This window comes from Zonotrichia albicollis, chromosome 2, assembly GCF_047830755.1.
Source record: "Zonotrichia albicollis isolate bZonAlb1 chromosome 2, bZonAlb1.hap1, whole genome shotgun sequence".
NCBI lineage: Eukaryota > Metazoa > Chordata > Aves > Passeriformes > Passerellidae > Zonotrichia > Zonotrichia albicollis.
Window position 1 is genome coordinate 81,731,020 of NC_133820.1, and position 20,925 is coordinate 81,751,944.

The following is a 20,925-nucleotide window of genomic DNA, read 5'->3' on the forward strand; positions in this document are numbered from 1 at the left end:
ACTGCAAAAGAGTAGGCAGTTCCCCTTCCTAAGAAGCAACTTCAGACCTCATATACCAGAAAGAGCAGCTAAAAAGAGCCAATGAAGACTTCCTGGAGAGCACACTAACATTTCACCTATTTTTGAATGGTGAATATGTGCTATAGTGTGAATACAGGATTTTCCAAGTGTTTCATTTGGAATGAAAAAAAGTAATCACAAAAACATAAGAATATAAAAAATGTTTAGACTATTACCTACTAAGTATTGAGATTCTCCTCACATATTTTTCTAAATTGTATTTCAGTACTGCACGTAATTTTTGTGGCATCAAACTTTCTTCTAGAGTTGCCCAGTGCAAGATATATTAAAAAAAATTCCTTATTGTTGAGAGTACTATTCTATTTAAGATTTGACTTGCATGACTTCAAATTCAGAACATTGAAAAGTTTTTATGAAGAGTTCACCATGTGTTAATGTGGATAAAACACGACTGAGATTGGTTTCATATATTCAGTATTATTTTAGTGTAAGTGATAGTGATTCAAGCTCCTTTTGTGAACATGGGGGTGGGGGTTGCCATCTGGAATGGTCTTTTCTCTTTTTTTTCTTTTTTTTTTTTTTTTTTCCATCATGAAGGACCATTGCCTTAGCTTTTTTGGTTATTGCTTTTTTTTTCTTTTTCTTTTTTTTTTAAGACCATTCCATTTCTTTATTTTTTTAACATCTTAAAGTCATAAGGACTTATATGCAAAGCAGTCATACACTTTATCATTAAAACCCATAGGTAAAATACGTACACAAATCCAACAAAAGGCTAGTACATAGTAAAGCCTAAGCATACTACTATGCAATATTATGAATACATAACTTTAGAGACTTCAGTTTAGTACTGTTATCTATTCATTTCTGAAAACATTCACAAAGATTTTAAATGCAAATTTTCATTCCGTATCTGGAATAGAACAAAAATTATCTATGTTATAACAACTTTTGGTCATTTTTGTTTGACCAATTCAGTAAATTACAAAGAACCCAAAGAATTCTGTAACTTTCTGTAGAACTATGTAATAAAAACATTGCATATGTTCCTAGTATGATGTCTTTAGCAATCATTTACTGAAATGTAACTCAAACATCAATCTCCCAAAATGTATAACCGACCAGCTGCTTTTTAATCTATATCTGAATCCAACTTCATCACAAAACCCCTTTTAATACAAAGATGCAGAAGTACATTAGGTAATACTAATGCAACACAGGTGCAGCTCTAGCATCGTCGATCAGTTGAATCATCTTCTCCACGAACGAGATTCATTCTCCTCCTCCTCTTCATCATCATCTTGAAGCAGTGAGTCATCCACCAAAGATTCTTCCTGAAACTTCAAGAGAAAAATGTAATAACCGTTATATCAAAAAATGTTAAAGATCAAAAGGCAAAATACAAATCTCTGGCACTTGCACTTTAATACAGAAGAAAATTTGGTTGTGAATAGGTAAACATTAATGCTTTCAATAAAGTACACTGGATATATATGTCTTATATAGATATATTACTAAATGGCAAATGAAACTTTTTTTCAATAGACTTCAAGATGACCATGACACATGTACCTCATCTTTAAACAGCTCTTCTGATTCTTCAGCATATCATTCATGTCCAAGCTGCTATATTCCCATGAAACTTAATATGCTATACTGAAAACTAATTTTTTTTGCATTTCACAGTACCTACATCTGTTTTCATCCAAGAGCTTAAATCCACATGTTCCACAATATGAAAAAGGCTGAATCTAGGATTTTTTGATTTTGACAGCTTAATCAAGATTGAAATCAATATAAAAATTTAAACTAGGCAGGGAGACAGGTATTTAGAGAAATTCAGACACACTGTATTAGTATATTCTCAAATCTGTTCTGTAACACAGTAACTTGACAGACTTCAAAGCTTTTGAATGTAAGTTGATTTAATTTCTATCTACATATAGACATAGAGGTGTATATAAACTATCCTATCTTGGAAATTTTTTGACCATCAACCCTAACACAGCATACTCTGCTATTGCTAAGGAAGGAATAAAACACAAGGATGTCTTTCCCTAGCAAAACTGCCCAGCTGTTAGCTGCTGTGTTCTTATTTGTTCTTTGTGTCTAAGGAATGGTAGGTTTTTTGCTTCAGTATTTCCAAATTCAGCAAGAGGTGTGAAGGTTGATTTCCAAAATTATGAAGTCTTCTGAGAGAGAAACTACTATCTTCATTACTCTTGCATATGAAAAGCACAGTTTCAAAAGGAGGTCTGTTAACTCCTTACCTGTCTATCAATGTATGCCTGCACAGACTGACCCTGACTAAAACACAGAAGCTTTCAGAGGACTTAGATTCTTTCCCAGTATTCCCTGACGTTCAGTGAGCTAAAATACAACACTGCAACAGCCAAAGAGGAGTAGTCCTGGGCAGTGCACAGCACAGAACTCTACAGAGCACAAGACTGAGTGGTAGTACAGATGATCAAAAAGGCAAGCTTCCATAGAGGGAAACAACTACAGGGAGATAAAAGAACTGAGGGGAACTATGACAGTGTCCCTGCATATTAAGAATCATAAAGAAAGTGAAGAGAGAACATGTAGGTGGCAGATCCAATAGAACAATACTTATTCAGGGTAGACAGAGTTGAACACGAGCATTCCTTGATACAGGACATTACAGATGATACTCAGATTCTAAAGAAACCAGCTAAATTAATACAATAAACACATGCCAAGGCCTTTTAACTACAAAGACATCTGACTCAAGAGGTCCCTCAACTGCAAACCCCTCATGATTAAAAGGTTATCTCTACTATCTCTACTTACACATTTTATACTCTTCTTAGGGATCAACTGTTGACTCAGCAGAGTCAACTTTTTTGTTAGGCACCCAGGTATAGAACATAAGGCATCTAGGAATACCAGATGCTTTTATAATTAGCTGCCTACTCACCAGGGATTTTCTAAAGTGCTCAAGTCCGAAAGACTGAAGAAAAACTTTTTCATGTGCTTACAACTCCTGCTATAAAACAAATTAAGTAAGTAGCAAGCAGACAAAACCCATGAAGAGCTAAGGGTTTTGATCCAAGTTCAACTCCTAGGTATTTTCCACAAGAATGATTAGCTAAGGGAGTTAAAAGACAGATCTCTCTGTAGTTCACCTACCAATGAATCTGTACATTCCTTCCTTTACTATGCTGAAATGTTTGCCTATCCCTGCATACCCTTCCTTCACTACAAAAAAAGGCTCAGTGAAGTGGCTACTAAAAGAGACCTCTCAAAAATACAGACTCCTTGCATCAACACACTGCTGCTGATCTTCCAAGGCAGTACTTCCCTGAAGGAGATGTGACAAAATACCTACAATGCTCTGAAGATTCCATAATATTGTTCTCACAGCCCATGACCATCTGACAATGCTTGAGGTTTGTGTACATGAGGAAAGCAGCACTCAGTAAACTGGAACGCACAAATGCACCTATCTTCAACTGGCACACAAAAAACAAACTGGCATTTTTGGAGAAAGGAAGCCAGCAGACAATGCGGCTTTCTTCGGGAAAAAAACAGAAAATGAACACCACCAATGTAAGAAAACTAACCAAATTTGGTTGGATCAAAGCAAACCTGTGAAGCTGCTTCTAGGGTAGATCCACCAAAAGGCCACAGGAAAAAGATGCGGACAAAATATTGTCATCAAGTAAGTCAAGGTGCACTTCCACTTCAATTTTTCTATGCCAATTATGTGGATACAGCTAACTGACAGTAAATAAATTTGGAAAAAATTGCTTGACTTTATAGCCAGGTGACATTACTTTTTCTGAATTCACAAACATAGGTATTTTGAGTGTAATGAGTTAGACTGCATCAATACATATTGCCCCACTATTCCTACATTAATCAATTAGGATTATTTGAACAAGGCTTTAGTATCTCTTATGGACCATGATGAAGATTAACACTCAGCAAAGGTACTTTAGATCACTTCACTTGCAGTGAAGTCAGAAAATGCTCTGAGTTACTCCTTCACCTGTATCCTCTGAGCCATATCCATAAAGTGAAATTAGAGTCTAAAATATGATCCTCTAAGAAATTAGTGCCAAAAGCAGATGGCACAAACCCATGTTTTGGACAAAATCATCAATCTCATGCAAGTTCAAACTTGTGCCTTCCATAGTCTAGCTATATCCTATTAAGTATTTTGTTATGTAAGAAATTAAGTATTTCTGCAAGCACAAGCAAAGTATCTAGAATTCCAACACCCTAAACCCCAAGAAATATACAGAAATCTACTTTCAGATATCAAAATGTGAGTTAGATTAAAAAAAACAAGTATGAATCCACAGATAAATGTTATTTTTGAAAAAGTTGTATTATTTAATCTTAAAAAAGAAAAATTAAAATAAAAAATAAAGAAAAAGCAAGCTTACTTCTTCTTCATCAGGTTCAGCTTCTTCTGTTTCAACAGCTGACATACTAGCAACAGGCTTGTTCCATGCCAACTTTAGCTCTTGTCCTTTGAAACGAGATCCATGAATTGCAGCCTAAAACAAGTTTAACTATCTTAGTTACACATGACTACAAAAGAAAGTCTAAGTTGCAATATGTTCATACTGAAGTACTGTTACTCGGTTAAATGAAACATCTTGATCCACTGCACATGCAATTCATACAGCCTTTGAGGAAAATGATGAAAATACATTCAAAGAAAATAAGCTTGGAAAACCATAAATTATTTCGTAATGTGGGTAACATAAAAACCAGGAAGGTGTTGGTTCAGTAAGTATTATTTTGCTGGGTCCCCAACCTTTCAAAGACAGACACAAAACTGTTAATGCATAACTTACTGGAAGAAGTAAGACATCCCTACAAATGATTTAACATATTTTTAAAAACCCAACAACCAAACAACTGAAAAAAAGCCCCTCTGTGATTACAATTTAATCTACTGGAAAACGTTCCACTTCCTGTAAAGTTGTTGTAATTGAAATGTAAAAATTTTTAACTTATGGGATATTCATGTCTTTCTAAGTACCAGCTGCGTCAAGTGTCTGCTTTAGAAATAGTATGTTCAAATTAAAGTAACATGAATGAGCATAAATCAGCGTTAGCAACATTCCGAAATAACCGTCATGGTCACAAAAGATTTATAGTACAATCTGAAAGTACAGCATAATGTGAAATGTAGAAACAATTACATGTTCAATGACATCTGAACATGAATTGTGTGATATTAAAGTCCCCAGGTATAAATTTTAAATCTGTACATATAAATTTATGATAAATTTAAAAGATTCTATGCTTATTAAAATGCAGCTCAGGAGAGTTTTGTCCATGGTCTCATCACAATGTCACAGAACTAGAATTTTTTAAAGTACTTATAAGTGACATTTAGGTCCAAAAATAACTTGTAATCTTTGGAAGAAATTACTACTATATAAAAATGCAACGTTTTACAACAGGGAATCTTCCTCTTCCTTCTAGGCTAGAACATACATGATCATAAAGCCTAGGTCTATTTTCATTTAAGAAGGCAAAATATTAGGTGCATTTACTTCACAATTTGCCTCAGCAGATGTTTTTAATGATTACCTTCTACAACTTCCCAAACTACCAGCCTTAATACTTTAGTTGTAAACACAGACATTCCAATGGAAATACATTGACTATGTAAGAAAATCTTAAAGAAAATACAAATTTTCCTAGATTTGATTGAATCTAGTCTTCATAAAATCTTCCTTTAAAAATGAAGGTGAAATTAGACACAAAGTCTAATCTAACACAAAGCTGACAGTTAAATATTTTAATGCTCACTAAAACATGGATATCTCAAACACTGATCATGAATCCTGATCCTGATCCTTGCACTGAGTCATACTTCATCTGGGAGAAGTAAAGACTTTATTTGGATAGTCCACAAACACAGATTATTGTTCTAGGTGACCTATTTTTATTTTCAGGCAAGCAGAACTTTCTCTCCACACTTAAAAGTATTTCTTATGTAAACTACAATATCAAAGAATATGAAACTGCACAAGGAAGTACCCAACACCAGGAAGCACCAGAACTAAAATCCCAAGTTTAATTCAATTCATTTATGAATATACTAATTACAGTAGCTTTTATCTTTGAACACAACTTTTGTTCACTGTTGAACTGTGTTCCTTCAATACAGCTGTACAATACTAGCTTTCCTCTATCAGTCAGTATCCACCATGTACCATTAATTGTACCTCCTTTTTTATATAAATACTATCTCCACACAGTTAGCACTCATCATTCCTAAGCTAAGAGTTTCACAAACAAAACTAATTCTGTGTTTTTCTAAAACATCTTTGGCACATGGATATTAAAATAGCTAACCATAAATGATACTCTGAGCGTTCAAAGCTATTGTCCCCAGTGGTTAATGTGCATTGTAAATAGCAGTTTTTTTCTGTCAATCACCTCACTGGTGTCTCAAGATGAAAAGAGAACAGTCTGGCCAGGTATGAAAACTGTGTTCAGGTAAACTCCACAAGATAAAATTTGTACAAAATATAAACATAAACTGAAATCTTTTCATACAGCAACACTGCAAATATGAATTCACTCTTGCTGTAGTCCCTAATATTTTCGGGATTACTCCATCCCAACAGTGACACAAGGATTTTGAAGGAAACAAACCTTTTGTAGAACAAGTATGTTCATTAATTTGTTCAGGATCACATAATAAATATACCTATATTATATGCCTACACCATGGACCAAGTAAGGCAGGAGTCCTGCTGAGCCAAATGTATTAAGTTCTAATGGTCCAAATGTAATGATAGCAAATTACAATCTAAGTCAACTCTACATTTTAGTTTCTAAAAGTTACTTCTGCAACCCTATACTTCTGTAATTCCATAAATTTCTAAAAATACGCTAAAAAAGAGGGGAAAAAATATCAGATCAAATCCCATTTACAGCACCAGAGGTTTTTAGACAAAGGTAAACCAAACTGATCCCCAAATAAATATATAGGTTGACTCTGCAGGATGTCAGTGAAAATTACAGGTAGACTATGAGGGTACCAATTCTTCAGGTGAAAAAACCTGGCAACTAAATGAAGATAAACCAAGACATCTAAATACAAATTCCTAAGTGCTTCTCTTAATTTCCCTCTTACATCCTGCACCTCGCTTTGCTATAAACTTAATTTCTTAAGTATTTCAGTGCCATACAGTTTTGACATCTGTGTTTAATTTACACTTTTGTGTCAATAGTTTTAAAATAGTTAAAAGCATTACATTTAATCAAATACAGAAGTGTAACATAAACAGAAAGTATCTGAATGCTACAGTGTACTACCAAGAAAGACTATACTCACAGCTTCAGCTTCTGCTCTTGTTTTAAAAGTAATCACCGCATGGAGAGAAGAGTCATCTATCTGGCAATCTTCAATTTCACCATATTGCTTTTGATAAATAAACAACAAAAAAAAAGTTTAGTAAAATAGTTCTCCCACCCCTAAAAATGCAGTCCTAAATAAAATGTCATTTAAAAAAAAGTAGAAAACTAGCACAGTGTATACTTCAGTCTAAATGCCAGAGTACTAGTCCTAGACAAGAATACAGTTACTCATACTTGCACTTTTAAACCATCAAAGTGCTCTCGTCTCTGGATTTTCCAATTCTTATAGGTATGAGGTAAAGATATTATAGAAACAGGCCTACTCTGCTTTGGTATTTCTCTTCTGATTAGAAAGATGTGATCTTGAAATGATTACATTAGTCTATTATGAAATTATTCCACAGAAATATTTCTACAGGAGCTGCAGAAAAAGTTTGAAAACTTTACTGTATTTCAGCATCTTAATAAAATGACTTAGCTATTAATGGTCACAATGGTACTGCTAACTTTGATACTGCCATCACTGTAAGCTGCAAAGACCAACAAAAAACCACATCTGTGCAGGTGGACTGCACTGCTGACGTGCAGAGGATTGTGGTTTCACATCACAAAATCAGCAATACAGCTCAGAGCATTTCCAATGGAATTTGAAACAAGTTTAAAACATCAAACTTGCAACCTGCAAAATTGAGTAACTAATTTTTTTCTCAGTTATCCTACTAACACTGTGAATGGATTTGTCTCTGTTCATGTTACTAAGATTCTCTTTGATTAATATTTTTGCTTGTTAAAGACAGTAAGGTTCCTATACAAAGAGAGACAGGTCCTTGTTTGATTTTTTTTCAAAGCTTCTTGCATGACTGCCTGACAAGAAATATTAAGTACACTGACTGGAGCAAAATTTAGGGACTAACTGGCTCCTAGACTTTTCCCTTCAGAAAGAACCACTGCAATTGAATGCTGGGAAAAAAAAACCCAAACAAATAAAGAGGGTTGCACAGATGGAGATTCACATGATATTCTTAGCATTTATTCCACAAAATAAACAAATTTGCTTTTGTTGTACTCTTTTTTTTCAATTGGAGGATAAGTGGTTTTATAAATTTATGTTGAGTTTTCACTATTACATTTGCAAACAAAAATTTGCTAAAAAATTATGAATGCCAATTAATAGTTTTTTAGACTGAAAATAGAAAAAAAAAGTAGGAAAATATCTGACTTCTTAAGCTCAAGTATATGATCAGACAGAAATGTTTGGATGCCTTTTCAAGATGTACACAATTTTTATTCTGACTCTTAAACTCAGAAATTTGGGCAAAAGCATGGAAAATGTTTGAAGAAAATGTCCGTTAAGGTACTTCAACAAAGACAGACTGACTTCAGGTACTGAAAGTTTGGCAACAAATCTTTGTTCTCACCATCCCTTCAATTATTTTATCTTTTTTTACCTAAAAAAATGTAAAAATTTTACATTTGTCCTGAGCAAATGTAAGAATTTGTCTTTGTAAGAAAAAAAAAAAAAAGAGCCTTGTATAAATGCTATGTGATTACAGCTATAACTAGTTGAAGCAATAGTGTATTTTTCCTGTTTTATCTTTTCCTACTGCTTCCTCTGCATATCATGCTAAAGATTCATTCCTAGACAATATTTCCAGAGGAACTGAATCAGGTGAAAACAAGTGATTCAATGGAAAGATGTTATCCAAAGGAGAAAGAAAAGAGCGCAAATGTGACATACCGCAAAATGCGGCAGAAGATCTTCCCTGTCGCTCTCGGTGAAGGCGGAGATCTCCAGCGCCCGGGGCCGATGATCCACCACGGCGTGCACAGGAACGCCCCTGCCCCTGCCGCGGCCCCGGATCCCTCTGCCTCTGCTGCGCGCCGCGCCCCGGCCTCTGGCGTGAACCCCTCTGCCGCGCACCGAGGAGAGAATGCCCCGCTTGGCAGCCTGCGGTGTGCACACGTAACACTGACAGGTTAAAATTCACACTCCGCATGTTTAGATAGAATTAGCAAACACATATACTCATGTTTCCTAAAAACACACCCCTAAGAAAGCACCACAAAGAACAGTTTGCAGGTCTTAAAAAAACAGAAGGTGAACATTTAAGTAACATTCAAAAGCCAATTATCTAAGGGTCAACTATTACCAGACCAATAATAGGATGGAAATAGGAAACAAGAACCAGGTATCAAAAGAGCCCTTATCTGTGAAGAATAATTCCTCATAGGAAAAAACAACTGCTGCATAACTGAAATTTCATTATCAAAATTTCTTGTTATGGTGTCTAGCTACTTAATTAGTCTCTTTATGCATTTGCCCCAGAAGTTTAGGCAAGACCTTTATTCTGACCAGAATTATTTTGGCCACAGAATTTTAAGATACGAAACAAAGGCTTCTAAGGGGCACCTCCGAGGGCAAAGTATTCAATGAACACTTGGCTCTAGGTACTCAAAAATTTCCATTTCCACAGTACCTGTGTACCCCTTCTAAAGAACTAGCATATGCTCTTCAAGAACTATCAAAAGGCCAATGACAGGGACAGTCATTTAAAAAAATAATATCAAAAAGTTACTTTAAGCTTTGAAAGACCACTTTCAGGTATCTAATTTCAATGTTGACAGCAAGAAAATACACCTTTTTGAACCCAAATACATCTGCCATAGGAATCAAATGTTAAATGAAATCACCACACTTTTAATAAACCCTACAGTGTTTACAAACTCAAGCAGTGATGGCACTACTTTAATCCATGTCAGTGATGCTACCCATGAAGAGATAATTTTCTTATGGCTTTATTCATTAAATTATTCAGATAATTTTACAATAGTATCTAGTTTGCTTTTTAGTTTTTTATAAACATAATCCTGAGGTGCTTGGGTTTTCTTAGTTTTGTTCTTTGTTTGGGTTTTTTTAAGCATTTTAAAATGTTTAAGTGAGTAATTCAGGGCATGCTGACTCAACAAACAAGCTGTAAACTACTTGGATTTTCTTTCAGTAAAGTCAGGGTCACCTGGAACAGAAAAACAAGTTATGAGTCAAAGAAACAACACATTAAATATTGTGGGAGTCAAAGCCACAAGCATAATGTGTAAATAAAAGTTTTTAGAAGAATTTTTAAGAATACTTAAAAATCAAACAAACATCAAGGGAAAAAAACTCCATATGCCTCTTGTAATCTGGGCAAGGGATATATTTCATGCTGTTCCCTGAAACATAAGTGTGCATTACTGATGAGCCTGTTTTTCTCCATCTAATTCTGTTGGTATTTGCTAAAGGCTTCAGAAAATTCATTTAAATATTACTGTCCTGAAAGAGCTCTTTTTTACCCAACTCAAACTACAAACAGACTTAGAGATAGAGTAAGATTAGTGCACTCAGCTATGATGTAACTTTATCTTAAACGTGCACCTACTTTTCCTAATTTACATATCATTCAATTCACTTGTTTTATGAGATGCAGAATTTATAAACAAGCATTCACTACACTTATACAGCATTACTCACATAAGCTTTTGTACCATCTCTATTCAATTGGCTTAATTTATTAGCAAAACTATTTTCACAATTACTAAAGCTGCATAACAACTAAAGGATTTAATGCAACTTGGCCACACATAGGTGCACTGTATTCATGTGCAGTAATACACAAACTTCATTAAGACAAGAGCGTTTTAAGTGACACAGCAGCCCTGCTTAACAATAAAAAGAAATAAGATTATTAAGTGATTCAAGTAGATATTGCAAGAAAGTGCAGTGTAACTATAAATACCACTCACAGTATTTATAGTGTCTCAAAACTAGACACACATATAAAGAATTTTGTACAGCCATCTCAATTTTTTTTCAAATTAAATACTTGAAGAAAAAATTGTGTGTTTACACAATGAATACTTCTTCAAACACTATTTGCTTCTGTTAAGTTCTCCTCTTGAAACCAACACTGTAATAATATTATTTCTGGCATCTCGGCCTTTTTGATTAATCTCATTAAAAGGATGCTAACACTTAGGAACAAAAGATTAGGCAGTATTTCTTAACTTGTCTGGGTCAAACACAAAACGACCTTCAGGCAACAATTTAAAAACACTACACATTCTCAAGAAAGCATTATTACCCACAAATCTATAAAATATCATGTCATCTAAACAGTTATAGAATTTAAACAGATTAGCAATTGCAATTAGAGACAACACTATTTCTCAATTCCACTGCAATAGAGAAACTGTGTTTTTAAAACATTATTGCTAAATGTCTCCATCTACATGTAACTTAATAGTGCACTCTGGATAAAATAGTTCATGATACAATATGCAAGCTAATAAACATAAAGGAAAATATTTGATTAGAACTTAATTGCTACAAAAGAAACACAAACATACTTCCAGCTGCAGCTCTGTATATTTTCGTCTTAATTCAGTAACTTCCTCCCCAGCTTGCATCTTCTTGTATAAATCCAGTTCAGTATCTAGTAATTCCTTCTGCATCTAAGAAATTGTTATGGTAAATTATTAGTTCCACAGTTCACATTCTGTACTAAGGAAACAATTGTTAAGTAAAAAGCTGTAACTTTGCAGGTATTCTGCTCATTACACTGGGTTTCCACCTCCAAAAACAAAGCACAAGCTTAGGAGCCTTCACGGCAAGGTGAAACTTCTTCTGAGCTTTGTGATGTCAAACCTTTTAGACTACCAAGCAAAGCCAAAGCTAATGGAATTTTTTCTAAAGACACATACAATAAAAATTCAAGATGTTATGGTGATGAGATGAACTAAAACAAGCTGAGGGAAAAGTACTCCTCACAGGTAAAATCTAAATATGGGCACCCAGATCAAAAGAAAATTGAGCAGTATAATCTTCAGTCTTAAAAGATTACCATATTAACAAATTTCCGTAACACAAAGAGTCACAGGAAATTACATACCAGTACAGTTTGTTTTGTGTATAAAGCCTGACCAGAAGATATTTGTGCTGCCTAACTATACTATGATCCTTTGATAAGAAGGCAAAATAAATCTCACTTCAAAGAGAATTAAAAACCTAAACCAGTTTGGGTTTTAAAACTGCTGATGGGACTATTTAGTTTTATTCTTCGGAAACAAACATGTGAATTGATCTATTAAAAAGCTGACCAAAACTTGAGTACCTGAGTTTTAGTTTTCATGCTTTTTAAAGGAGGCCCTCCTCCTGGTGATACACCTTTTAATTCATCCTTTAACTTGGTAATGCTATTAGTCAAAATTTCCAGTGTTTTCATGATTTCTGCCTTGTCTTCTGACTTCATGGCTTTATTCTTCTCCAGCTTTGAAATCAGCATCTGTCCAGTTCAGAAAAAGAAAAGTCTTTTTACTCAGCAACTACGAATACATACCTGTTTTCCAGTGTTCATTACAACTAATGGAAAAAACAAATACTGCATTTCTTTTGCTATGACCTACAAATCAACACATAGAACTTTTAACAGTTTGTATAAACGGAAATCTTTGTCTGAATCTCTGATTCATTTCCAAATGAACACCTGATATTTCCAATTCACTTGGACAGATTTGTTTAACTTAACACTTGAATTATTTCAAAATTTTATTCAACTTAAATGACACTCAGGCTTTTTTTCTCTTCCTAAGCCTAAGTGCAGTCATGCATCATTTTCTACGTCATTCTCTCCTGCTCTTGTCAAACAGAACTTTGGCTTTCCCTTCTCCCAAACATATAAATGTCACTCCCAAATTAGGCAATATCAATTAAATTTGACATAAATTGAATGAGCTTGTAGGGTTTTATTTAAGTGAACTAATAGCACAAGTTAAATTAAAACTATAAACTTGAAATATTATGATAATGCCATTCTAAGAGAATGCTTATTTTACAGACTTTTTTTTGTTCATTCTTACAAATTCTGAAATATTTTAAACTGAACTGAGATTTTGTAACTGAATTGGTGACTATCTTTAATACCAGTATTTTACCTTCTGTGTTTCAATGTGCTTCTCCAAGATTTCTTGCTTCTTTTTCCTCACATCTTGTTGAAGTCGCAGTGCTTCCTAGAAGCATAAAAAGATTACAGAAACTTTCTAGACTTTGAAGCATTAATGCCAGAATAATATACTATGCCTGACAACTACACAGTAGTAACTTACAATAACAGGGGAAAAAATAGTAACAGGAAATGCAAGGTACTGATATTTCCAACTATGTTTTAGAATATAACACATTACCAAATTAAAGAAAGATCTAATTATCTTTTTTAGTTAGATCTGTGCTGGGAAGACGTTTATTATTGCTCACATATAAAGTAACACCTTACACAACTCCACTGAAAGCTGAAAGGCAACATATTACACTACCTCAAGAGGTACAGCATGCAAGTTTTAAATGTGTGAGCACAATTATTTTGAAAGCAATTGCAAATCAAGCCCATCAATTAAAACCCAGTCTCCAGAACTTTTACAAGTAAAAAAACGCTTTTTCTTTCCCTAAACTTGAAGTGTCACCCAAAGAAAAGCACCCCTTCTGTATGAGCACTCTAACTGGGAACGACCAGTACAGCTACTCCATCTGCCAACCACAGAAACTTGAGCAGGCAATGGGCAAATCAAAATGAACTGAAACTCATCAGTAAGTGACAACACTGCACTCCAAATGAGAAGCAGGATGAGATGCCACCCCTGCTGTGCTCAGAGCCTACCAATGGTGCTTGTAAGAAAGCGGTTGCTTCTTGTTCTCAGATACAGAAGCCTTAGACGGTAGAAAACCCTTAAGAGCTTTGATATCAACATATTTCATGGAGTAGTAGAGGAGAGGCAGAAGATGATCAGCTGGGATCAATTGCAAGTGGAATATCTTATACAAGTATTGCAAATCCACAGCAGCCATAGAAAAAGAAATAGCAGTCAAATTTCTGTATGTCTTCCCAAATACTGACAAATTCTGCTGCATGAAATGTTAGTTTTTCAATACAGTGTGCAATCATTTTTCTGAAGGGAAAGGCAAGGTAAGATAATGGGATGAATGTGAAAAAAGCTAGGGAGACAGGAGGAAAAGAAGGGAGTCAGTCCCACAAAATAATGTTTTTCCACAAGTATTGCTATATTGTAACAGAAATCTCTGAAGGCAGGAAGGAGCACAAGATCACATGAAAAAGGAGCCAATCACTTAGGCACAACTTCATTGTCTTCTCTCAAAAAACCCTCTACAACTGTTATGATGAGTCAGCAATTTTATTACCAGTTTTTTGCCATTTTACAGGCATTTAGCATCTTAACTTGAAAGGTAAAGGCTCTAATTATAAAAACATGTGTTAGGGGACAAACATTAAATGAAATCTCAAAATCAGAACTGCTTTCTATAAATTCTGGACCAGTGGCAAAATTCATGTGCAGCTACAAACTGCTAGTTCAAATGACATTAGACATAAATTACAGAAATTTAGTGGTACTTGACCAAAATCTTTAACAATTATACTGATTTCAACACTTACATTTGGATGTAACCCTAGTACTGTAATTCGTAATTTGTGGTTAAAAAACAATAAGGCAAACAATGTCCTGTATTCAGTTTCTCTAAATGATAAGGATAAACCTGAAGAAGGAGCTTTGATGTGCCCTCCTGGAAATTATAAGCAAGCTAAACTATAACTAAGTGACTTATTAAGTCCAAATACATTTTTATTGCATTTCTCTTCTAACATATGCAAAAAAGAGAAAGCCTAGCACTATGTAAAAATAAATGTGGGTGCAGAAGAACTATAGCTCAGAAACAACAAAATGCAGTCATAAAATTCTCAGTTCTCCGGAAGAAACCACTTTGGTCACATGTACAAAATGCACTGAGAATAGAGGCCAGTTCCAGAATAGTTTAAGAGAGAAGAACAGTGACTAAACTATACTCCCTTTCACTCACAACAGACAATTCATACCTCAACGTGTAGATTCTGATTCCAGGAAAAAGTGTTTCACATTTTGAATTTCTACAGTTTTAAACCTGCTTACACTGCCTGAACATACACTGAAAAATAACAAAACAATGCTGAATTTTCTTGTAATATGTGGGGGGAAAAAAAAAACATTATAGTGAATTCAATCTTGCAACAAGTTTCATCTACGTTCTTGTGATGAATATACATCATAGTGCTCTATCTCTAGGCCACAAGTTCCCAACCTAGGTCCATTTTAAAAAGAAGCATATTTAATTTACCTGTTTTTTCTTCTGTGCTTCATTAGAGTCTAGCACGGAAGTGGAAACAACAGGCAAAGATTTCTGTGCTGCCTTCAAAGCAGCAGGGTTGTACACAGTTTTTGTCAAGCCAGTAGAAGTAGATAAAACCTATAGGAGGAAATCATTTTATTTTTTTGCCAGTGAATTTCAATCTTTTAAAAAACCCGCATGAGTGCTTAAAAATATATAAGCGTATTTTCTTTTGTCTCCTTTGATGATACGGAATCTAAAAATTTGGTGTAGCTATTAGATTTGGAGTTGTTGAAGTTAAACAATTTCTGAAGAGGCAGCACTACATCAGGTATGTAAGCTATCAACATCAGCTTATAAATCCTCTCCACTGAGATTTTGTATGCACTTCCAAGTTTCAAATACATAAATATTTATGTATTTGAGCATAACTAAGGAAACAGAAGATTGAGATTTTTGCAAGAGTAACTGTTGTTTTTGTGTTTTGAAGTCTAAAATACAGTATTTCATGGCTGCATGAACTTTCCAAGAAAAAGTTCAACATAATTTTAGAGACTAAGGTCCAACATAGAGACAACAGTTTCTTTTCATATGCAGTTGGTGCAAAGTAGAGCTTGCACAATCAGCAAGAAGTAACTCAAGAACAAGGAAGTCTTCAACGTTATACAGCACAGGAAGAGACTCCTATGTCTCTCTGTTCTCTTTCCTACATTTGTAATGAGGTATGAAATTTCTTCATGACCTACTGAGAACACTGAGAACTGCTTTATTATCTCCCTAAAACATACTATGCACTTCTCCACAATATCTGAAGATCTGAACTGCTTTCTGAGCCTGTTCCTTAAAGAGTTTTTTTGGCATGCTACTATTGAAAAATACCCAGCTAAGTCGTTGAGATAATATAGGTATGATCTTGTCCACCTTGTTAGAAAATAGAAAAATTTCTGTAATCAGTATGGTTTCCAAGAGTTTAAAAATACTTTCTATCTATGTGGAAAATTAAAAGATGCATGCAGATTCTATTAGTCACCATGCACTCCATAAAATAGCAAAATGCCCACCAACAGGGAGGGGAGAAAAAAAGAGACAGACAAGAAACAGAAAGGAAGAAAAGACCAAGAGCTCAGAAGAATTCACAACAGGAACAGTTCATATAAACCCTCTGCACTTCCGTGTGATATTATATTATTACTTCCCATAGTAAAGTGTTTTCAAGAGTACACAGTGCATAGAAAACAGCAGCAAAAAGAAACCAACACATGTTATGAGTTACTATAGAAGGTGGTACAAAATGCTCTAAGCAGGCCATTACAAAGATGAAGGAATTTTTTTATAAATCTATTAAAGAACATTTAAGTATGCATATCTGAATCATACAGTCTCTATTACAAAGTAGATTTAGGACAGGCTACAAGACAAACAAACAGAGAATCAAGCAAAGACAAAAATATTGACAATGTAACATTCCGCTCGGCCTGAACTGTCTTCAGGGCAGAGTGAACCACATCTCCTCGTTTCTTTTATGTAGGAGATGTAAGGAAAGAAGCCACGGCACCAACACAGACAAGTCAAAAGCAACACTAAGGTCTTCTAAATTGCTTAATACTATTCAAGAGAAGCAATAGTGTGAATAGCGTGCATCTCTTCACAAATACACAAATTACAAATCCCTATACAGATCCTACGAAGTCTCACAATGACTTTTTCAGCACCTTTTCTTCCTGCCCTTTGGGAAGAACAGCCACCTCTGTTCTCACTGCAAAGTTCTTGTCAAACCGTACTCTCCATCAGGAGAGCATCTACATCCATCATCTACAACATGACGTCTCTTTTTTTTTGACAGATGTCAATCATTTTACTTCTAATGGTTATAGAATACAATGCCTGCAAACTAAGCAAGGTATTTCTTTGTAAAAAGGCAGTAGTAGGTAAAAATAAGTCAAATCAGGCTCTAGAATCCTACTAAAAATGTCAAAGGAAACTGCTGTTTCACAACACATCCAGTGAACAGCCACTCACCAAAATCACATCTGTACTATAAGACAACAGAACAGAAAAACATTCTAGCATAAAATTTACTCTTTGTAGAAAAGTGTTTCAGGATAACTCAATTCTTACAAAATGAGGAAAAGTATTTCCATTCAAGCTGCAAGATGAAGCAGACTTCCTATTTCTAAAGTAAGCATGTACTATGTATGTAAAATGCAGATGAGGAATACACAGCAAGGTATTTATCTGCAATTAATTTAGAGTACCAAGAGTGGAACTAATGAGACTAACGACAAAATACAGGCAAGAAGCCTTGATCCATGCATTTAGGAGGACTGCTCGGCTTGAAATGAATCAAAGACACATTCTCTAATATGACAACTAATATTATCAGCTTCAAGTATTGTTGCCTTTCTATGTTAAGTATTACTCTATGTAAGTGAATTTTACCTGTTAGATGCCACTTAATCCATCAACTGCCATACTGAAAAGGGGTGGGAGGGGATGTGTGTGGGGAAATATAGTGGATGCTTCATTTATTTCAGGTCAAGCTAACTCCCAATAGAAAAGATAGATACCTACACAGAGGAATCCTGTCACGAGGCAAAACTTTCTGTGTTTCTGCTACAAGTTTTCTCAAATCAATGTTAAGAACATTGGGGAAGCCTATCCCCTGAAGTGCTAAATAGATCTGGAAACAGGCATTACAAACTTTGCTACTATAATAAACACATCAACCACTTTCAGTATTCTGAAGATTGGAAACACTGGCCAAAATACACAGCTCATAACCACAATTCAGATGCACCTTTCCCCCCTTACCTTTGTCCTTTCTATACTGATTAATTTCCACCTTTATCTTTTCACAAGTACTGCAAATTGTAAAACCAAATAAAACGGTAAATGTTTACAGCATCATCTTTTAAATGTCACAGAAGACCAGAAACATTTTATAGAAGTGTGTTCTACAGAGTCATATGTAATGTCAAAAATTTATTTATTTTTTAATTTTGTTTGGTATACTTCTAAACAAGTCAGGATTATGAAACATATCCAGTTCTTTGTACGACTGAATAAAAGAAACGTGATAGATTAAACAAAATCCACAAAATAGCAGCTTCTGCCCTTCTTATAATCATTTAGCCATCTGCTGACTTTTGACTCATTATACTTCCTAATACTAATCCTTCACAAATTATTTTATTCATAGTTATGAAACAATACTGACACAAGGGGTTTGATAAAAAAATAATTCTACTGAAAATAAATATGAGAGAACAGGAAACATTTTCTTACCTTTTCAGTTGTTGGAGTAACTGGCTTTGACACAAAACCCAGTCTATCCTTCACAGATAATTTAGTCACATTCTAAGAAAACAAAGCATAATTATAGTTCAAATGTACACTACAAGCACTAGCAATTTAGAAAAAATATTTAACAAAATCATAGACTTTTAAGCAACAATAGAAGAAAAATATTCAAATAATTAATAAAATTAATTTTAGATATTTTTCAGTTACTATACATCTACAATTGGTAAGACAAATACAAAGCCAAATTTGGAATCAAAGATTATCCTTCGTATTTTTTGCAAGAAGTTCCAGACATGCTAGCTGGCAGAGGATTATCTGCACAGGCCCTTTTAAATATACTACAGCTCTTGTGTTCTATAATCTGCTATTTGCAGATTACATCTGTATCAAATGCAGAAAGTTGTTTGAATTTAAATTACAAATGTGTTCTGATTTGTGCTGGTCTTCCTTTCCAGAGGTAAAACCAAAGCAGCGGCATAATGCTAATAAGGAAATGTTGCAAATATAAGAAAACATTAAAGACTATTTCTAATGGGAGTAACACACCAGATTCTGTCATTATTCACACGGGTACTGTGTTACATTCTTCCTTTTATTAGGGGAGAGGAACAAATTCTAAAATCTCTTCTAGATACAGAGCTTCATTCTCTAATGGTTTTAGGTGTTTAACAGATAAAATACATATATAAAGAAAAAAATTATCTTTTAGTTCTTTGGATAGAGATTCACTTTATTTTGAAATCTCACACCAGCAATATAACACAACAATCCTGAAACAGTCTGAAAGTCTTTCAGTTTTTCTTTTTAAACTATATAAAAAGCAACAATACTAAAAAATTAAGTACCAGGCTCAGGTAAAAAAGCCAAATATCATTGCACTGAAGAAAACTTTAACAGGAAAGCACCACTAACAATGTAAGCAAAAGCACTTTGAAGTAGTAAATGTGTACTTGCACCACAGAAGTAACTGGTACATTCCTACACCACAGAACCTATTTCAGAAAGAGCAGGCAACTGAATTCCTCCCTAGGGTACAAACCTGAGCGACTTCTGCGTTGGCACCCTGTGCTTCTGCAGGTTCAATATTGCTTGCAGGCACTGGGCCGAGCCGCTCCTTCACCGACTGCTTCACTACAGGCAAAGTGGGCTGCTGCACCAAGGGCTGGATCACCTGCAACACCAGCCAGCCCCCAAAAGGCACAGCACAAGATTAACAACAGAGGCTGCTACACGTGTCATTCAGTTAGCATACAATGAAATTACAATGGAATTTATGTTTACACTTCTTCCCTTCTACCATTCACCTGATGGGATAAACAAGCACTTCATGAAATTTATTATGTTATACTGAAGGTCTGTGTAGCGTGAGTGGCAATAACATTCATTCTACACTTACAACTTACAGAAGTTACCAAACAACTGATTTACTTCTATTAATTATATTTACTCAGCCTAACTTAAATTCCACCTGTTAGAACAAAATAAAACATAATACAGAGGTCTTCTGATTCCTCCTACAACTCTTTCACCATCAACTGTTTAGTTATGAAAAAACATAATACAAACTTGTATCACAAAGACTTTCACTTTTTACAGAGATAGGTCACACTTTTCATCCCCTCTGTGTTTAACTTGGACAAAATAGAAAAAAAAAGATATAGAAACATGCAGTCATGGGACTGAAGAATAAGAAAAGTGAGTAGGTAATCTGTGAATCTACAATGGATATACCCTGACAGCTAACACCTTTCCTTTTTTTTCTTCGACAAAAACATTCCACGGTTAAGACCAAAAAATATGCTTCCAAGCAAGCTTATTGTCATATTTATAGCTCTCAGAAGGTCACCTAATCCATTTCTCTCCACTGCAGGGCAAAGTCAGTTATGCCATTACTGACAGTATCTATCTATCTCGTTCTTACAAATTTCAGATGAAACAGGTCCTGTCACCTCTCTAGGCAGAAGTGCTTCAGTATGCTTTGGCATTAGAAAATGTTTTTTTAATATTTAACCTAAATCTCTTTGTGCTGCCTTTTAGGCCTAGAACTTCCTGTTTTATCT

General features: G+C 34.7%; 1 protein-coding gene across 5 annotated transcripts in view; it reads right to left on the minus strand.

The window, feature by feature from the left end:
* Positions 1-552: 552 nt before the first annotated feature.
* The window catches only part of RBM26 (RNA binding motif protein 26), a 47,138-nt gene continuing 26,765 nt past the window's right edge, over positions 553-20,925 (minus strand). For 4 of the 5 annotated variants that reach the window (XM_074535582.1, XM_074535581.1, XM_005487519.4 and 1 more), the window contains exons 13-22: positions 19,905-20,036; positions 18,848-18,919; positions 15,572-15,700; positions 13,345-13,419; positions 12,525-12,695; positions 11,761-11,865; positions 9,116-9,325; positions 7,355-7,441; positions 4,434-4,547; positions 553-1,361 (exon numbers count right to left, since the gene is read on the minus strand). In XM_074535582.1, the coding sequence (XP_074391683.1) occupies positions 1,272-1,361; positions 4,434-4,547; positions 7,355-7,441; positions 9,116-9,325; positions 11,761-11,865; positions 12,525-12,695; positions 13,345-13,419; positions 15,572-15,700; positions 18,848-18,919; positions 19,905-20,036 (1,185 nt within the window). In that variant the 3' untranslated portion in view covers positions 553-1,271. The remainder of the gene's footprint in view (positions 1,362-4,433; positions 4,548-7,354; positions 7,442-9,115; positions 9,326-11,760; positions 11,866-12,524; positions 12,696-13,344; positions 13,420-15,571; positions 15,701-18,847; positions 18,920-19,904; positions 20,037-20,925) is intronic. The other variant, XM_074535583.1, reaches the window with a different exon arrangement.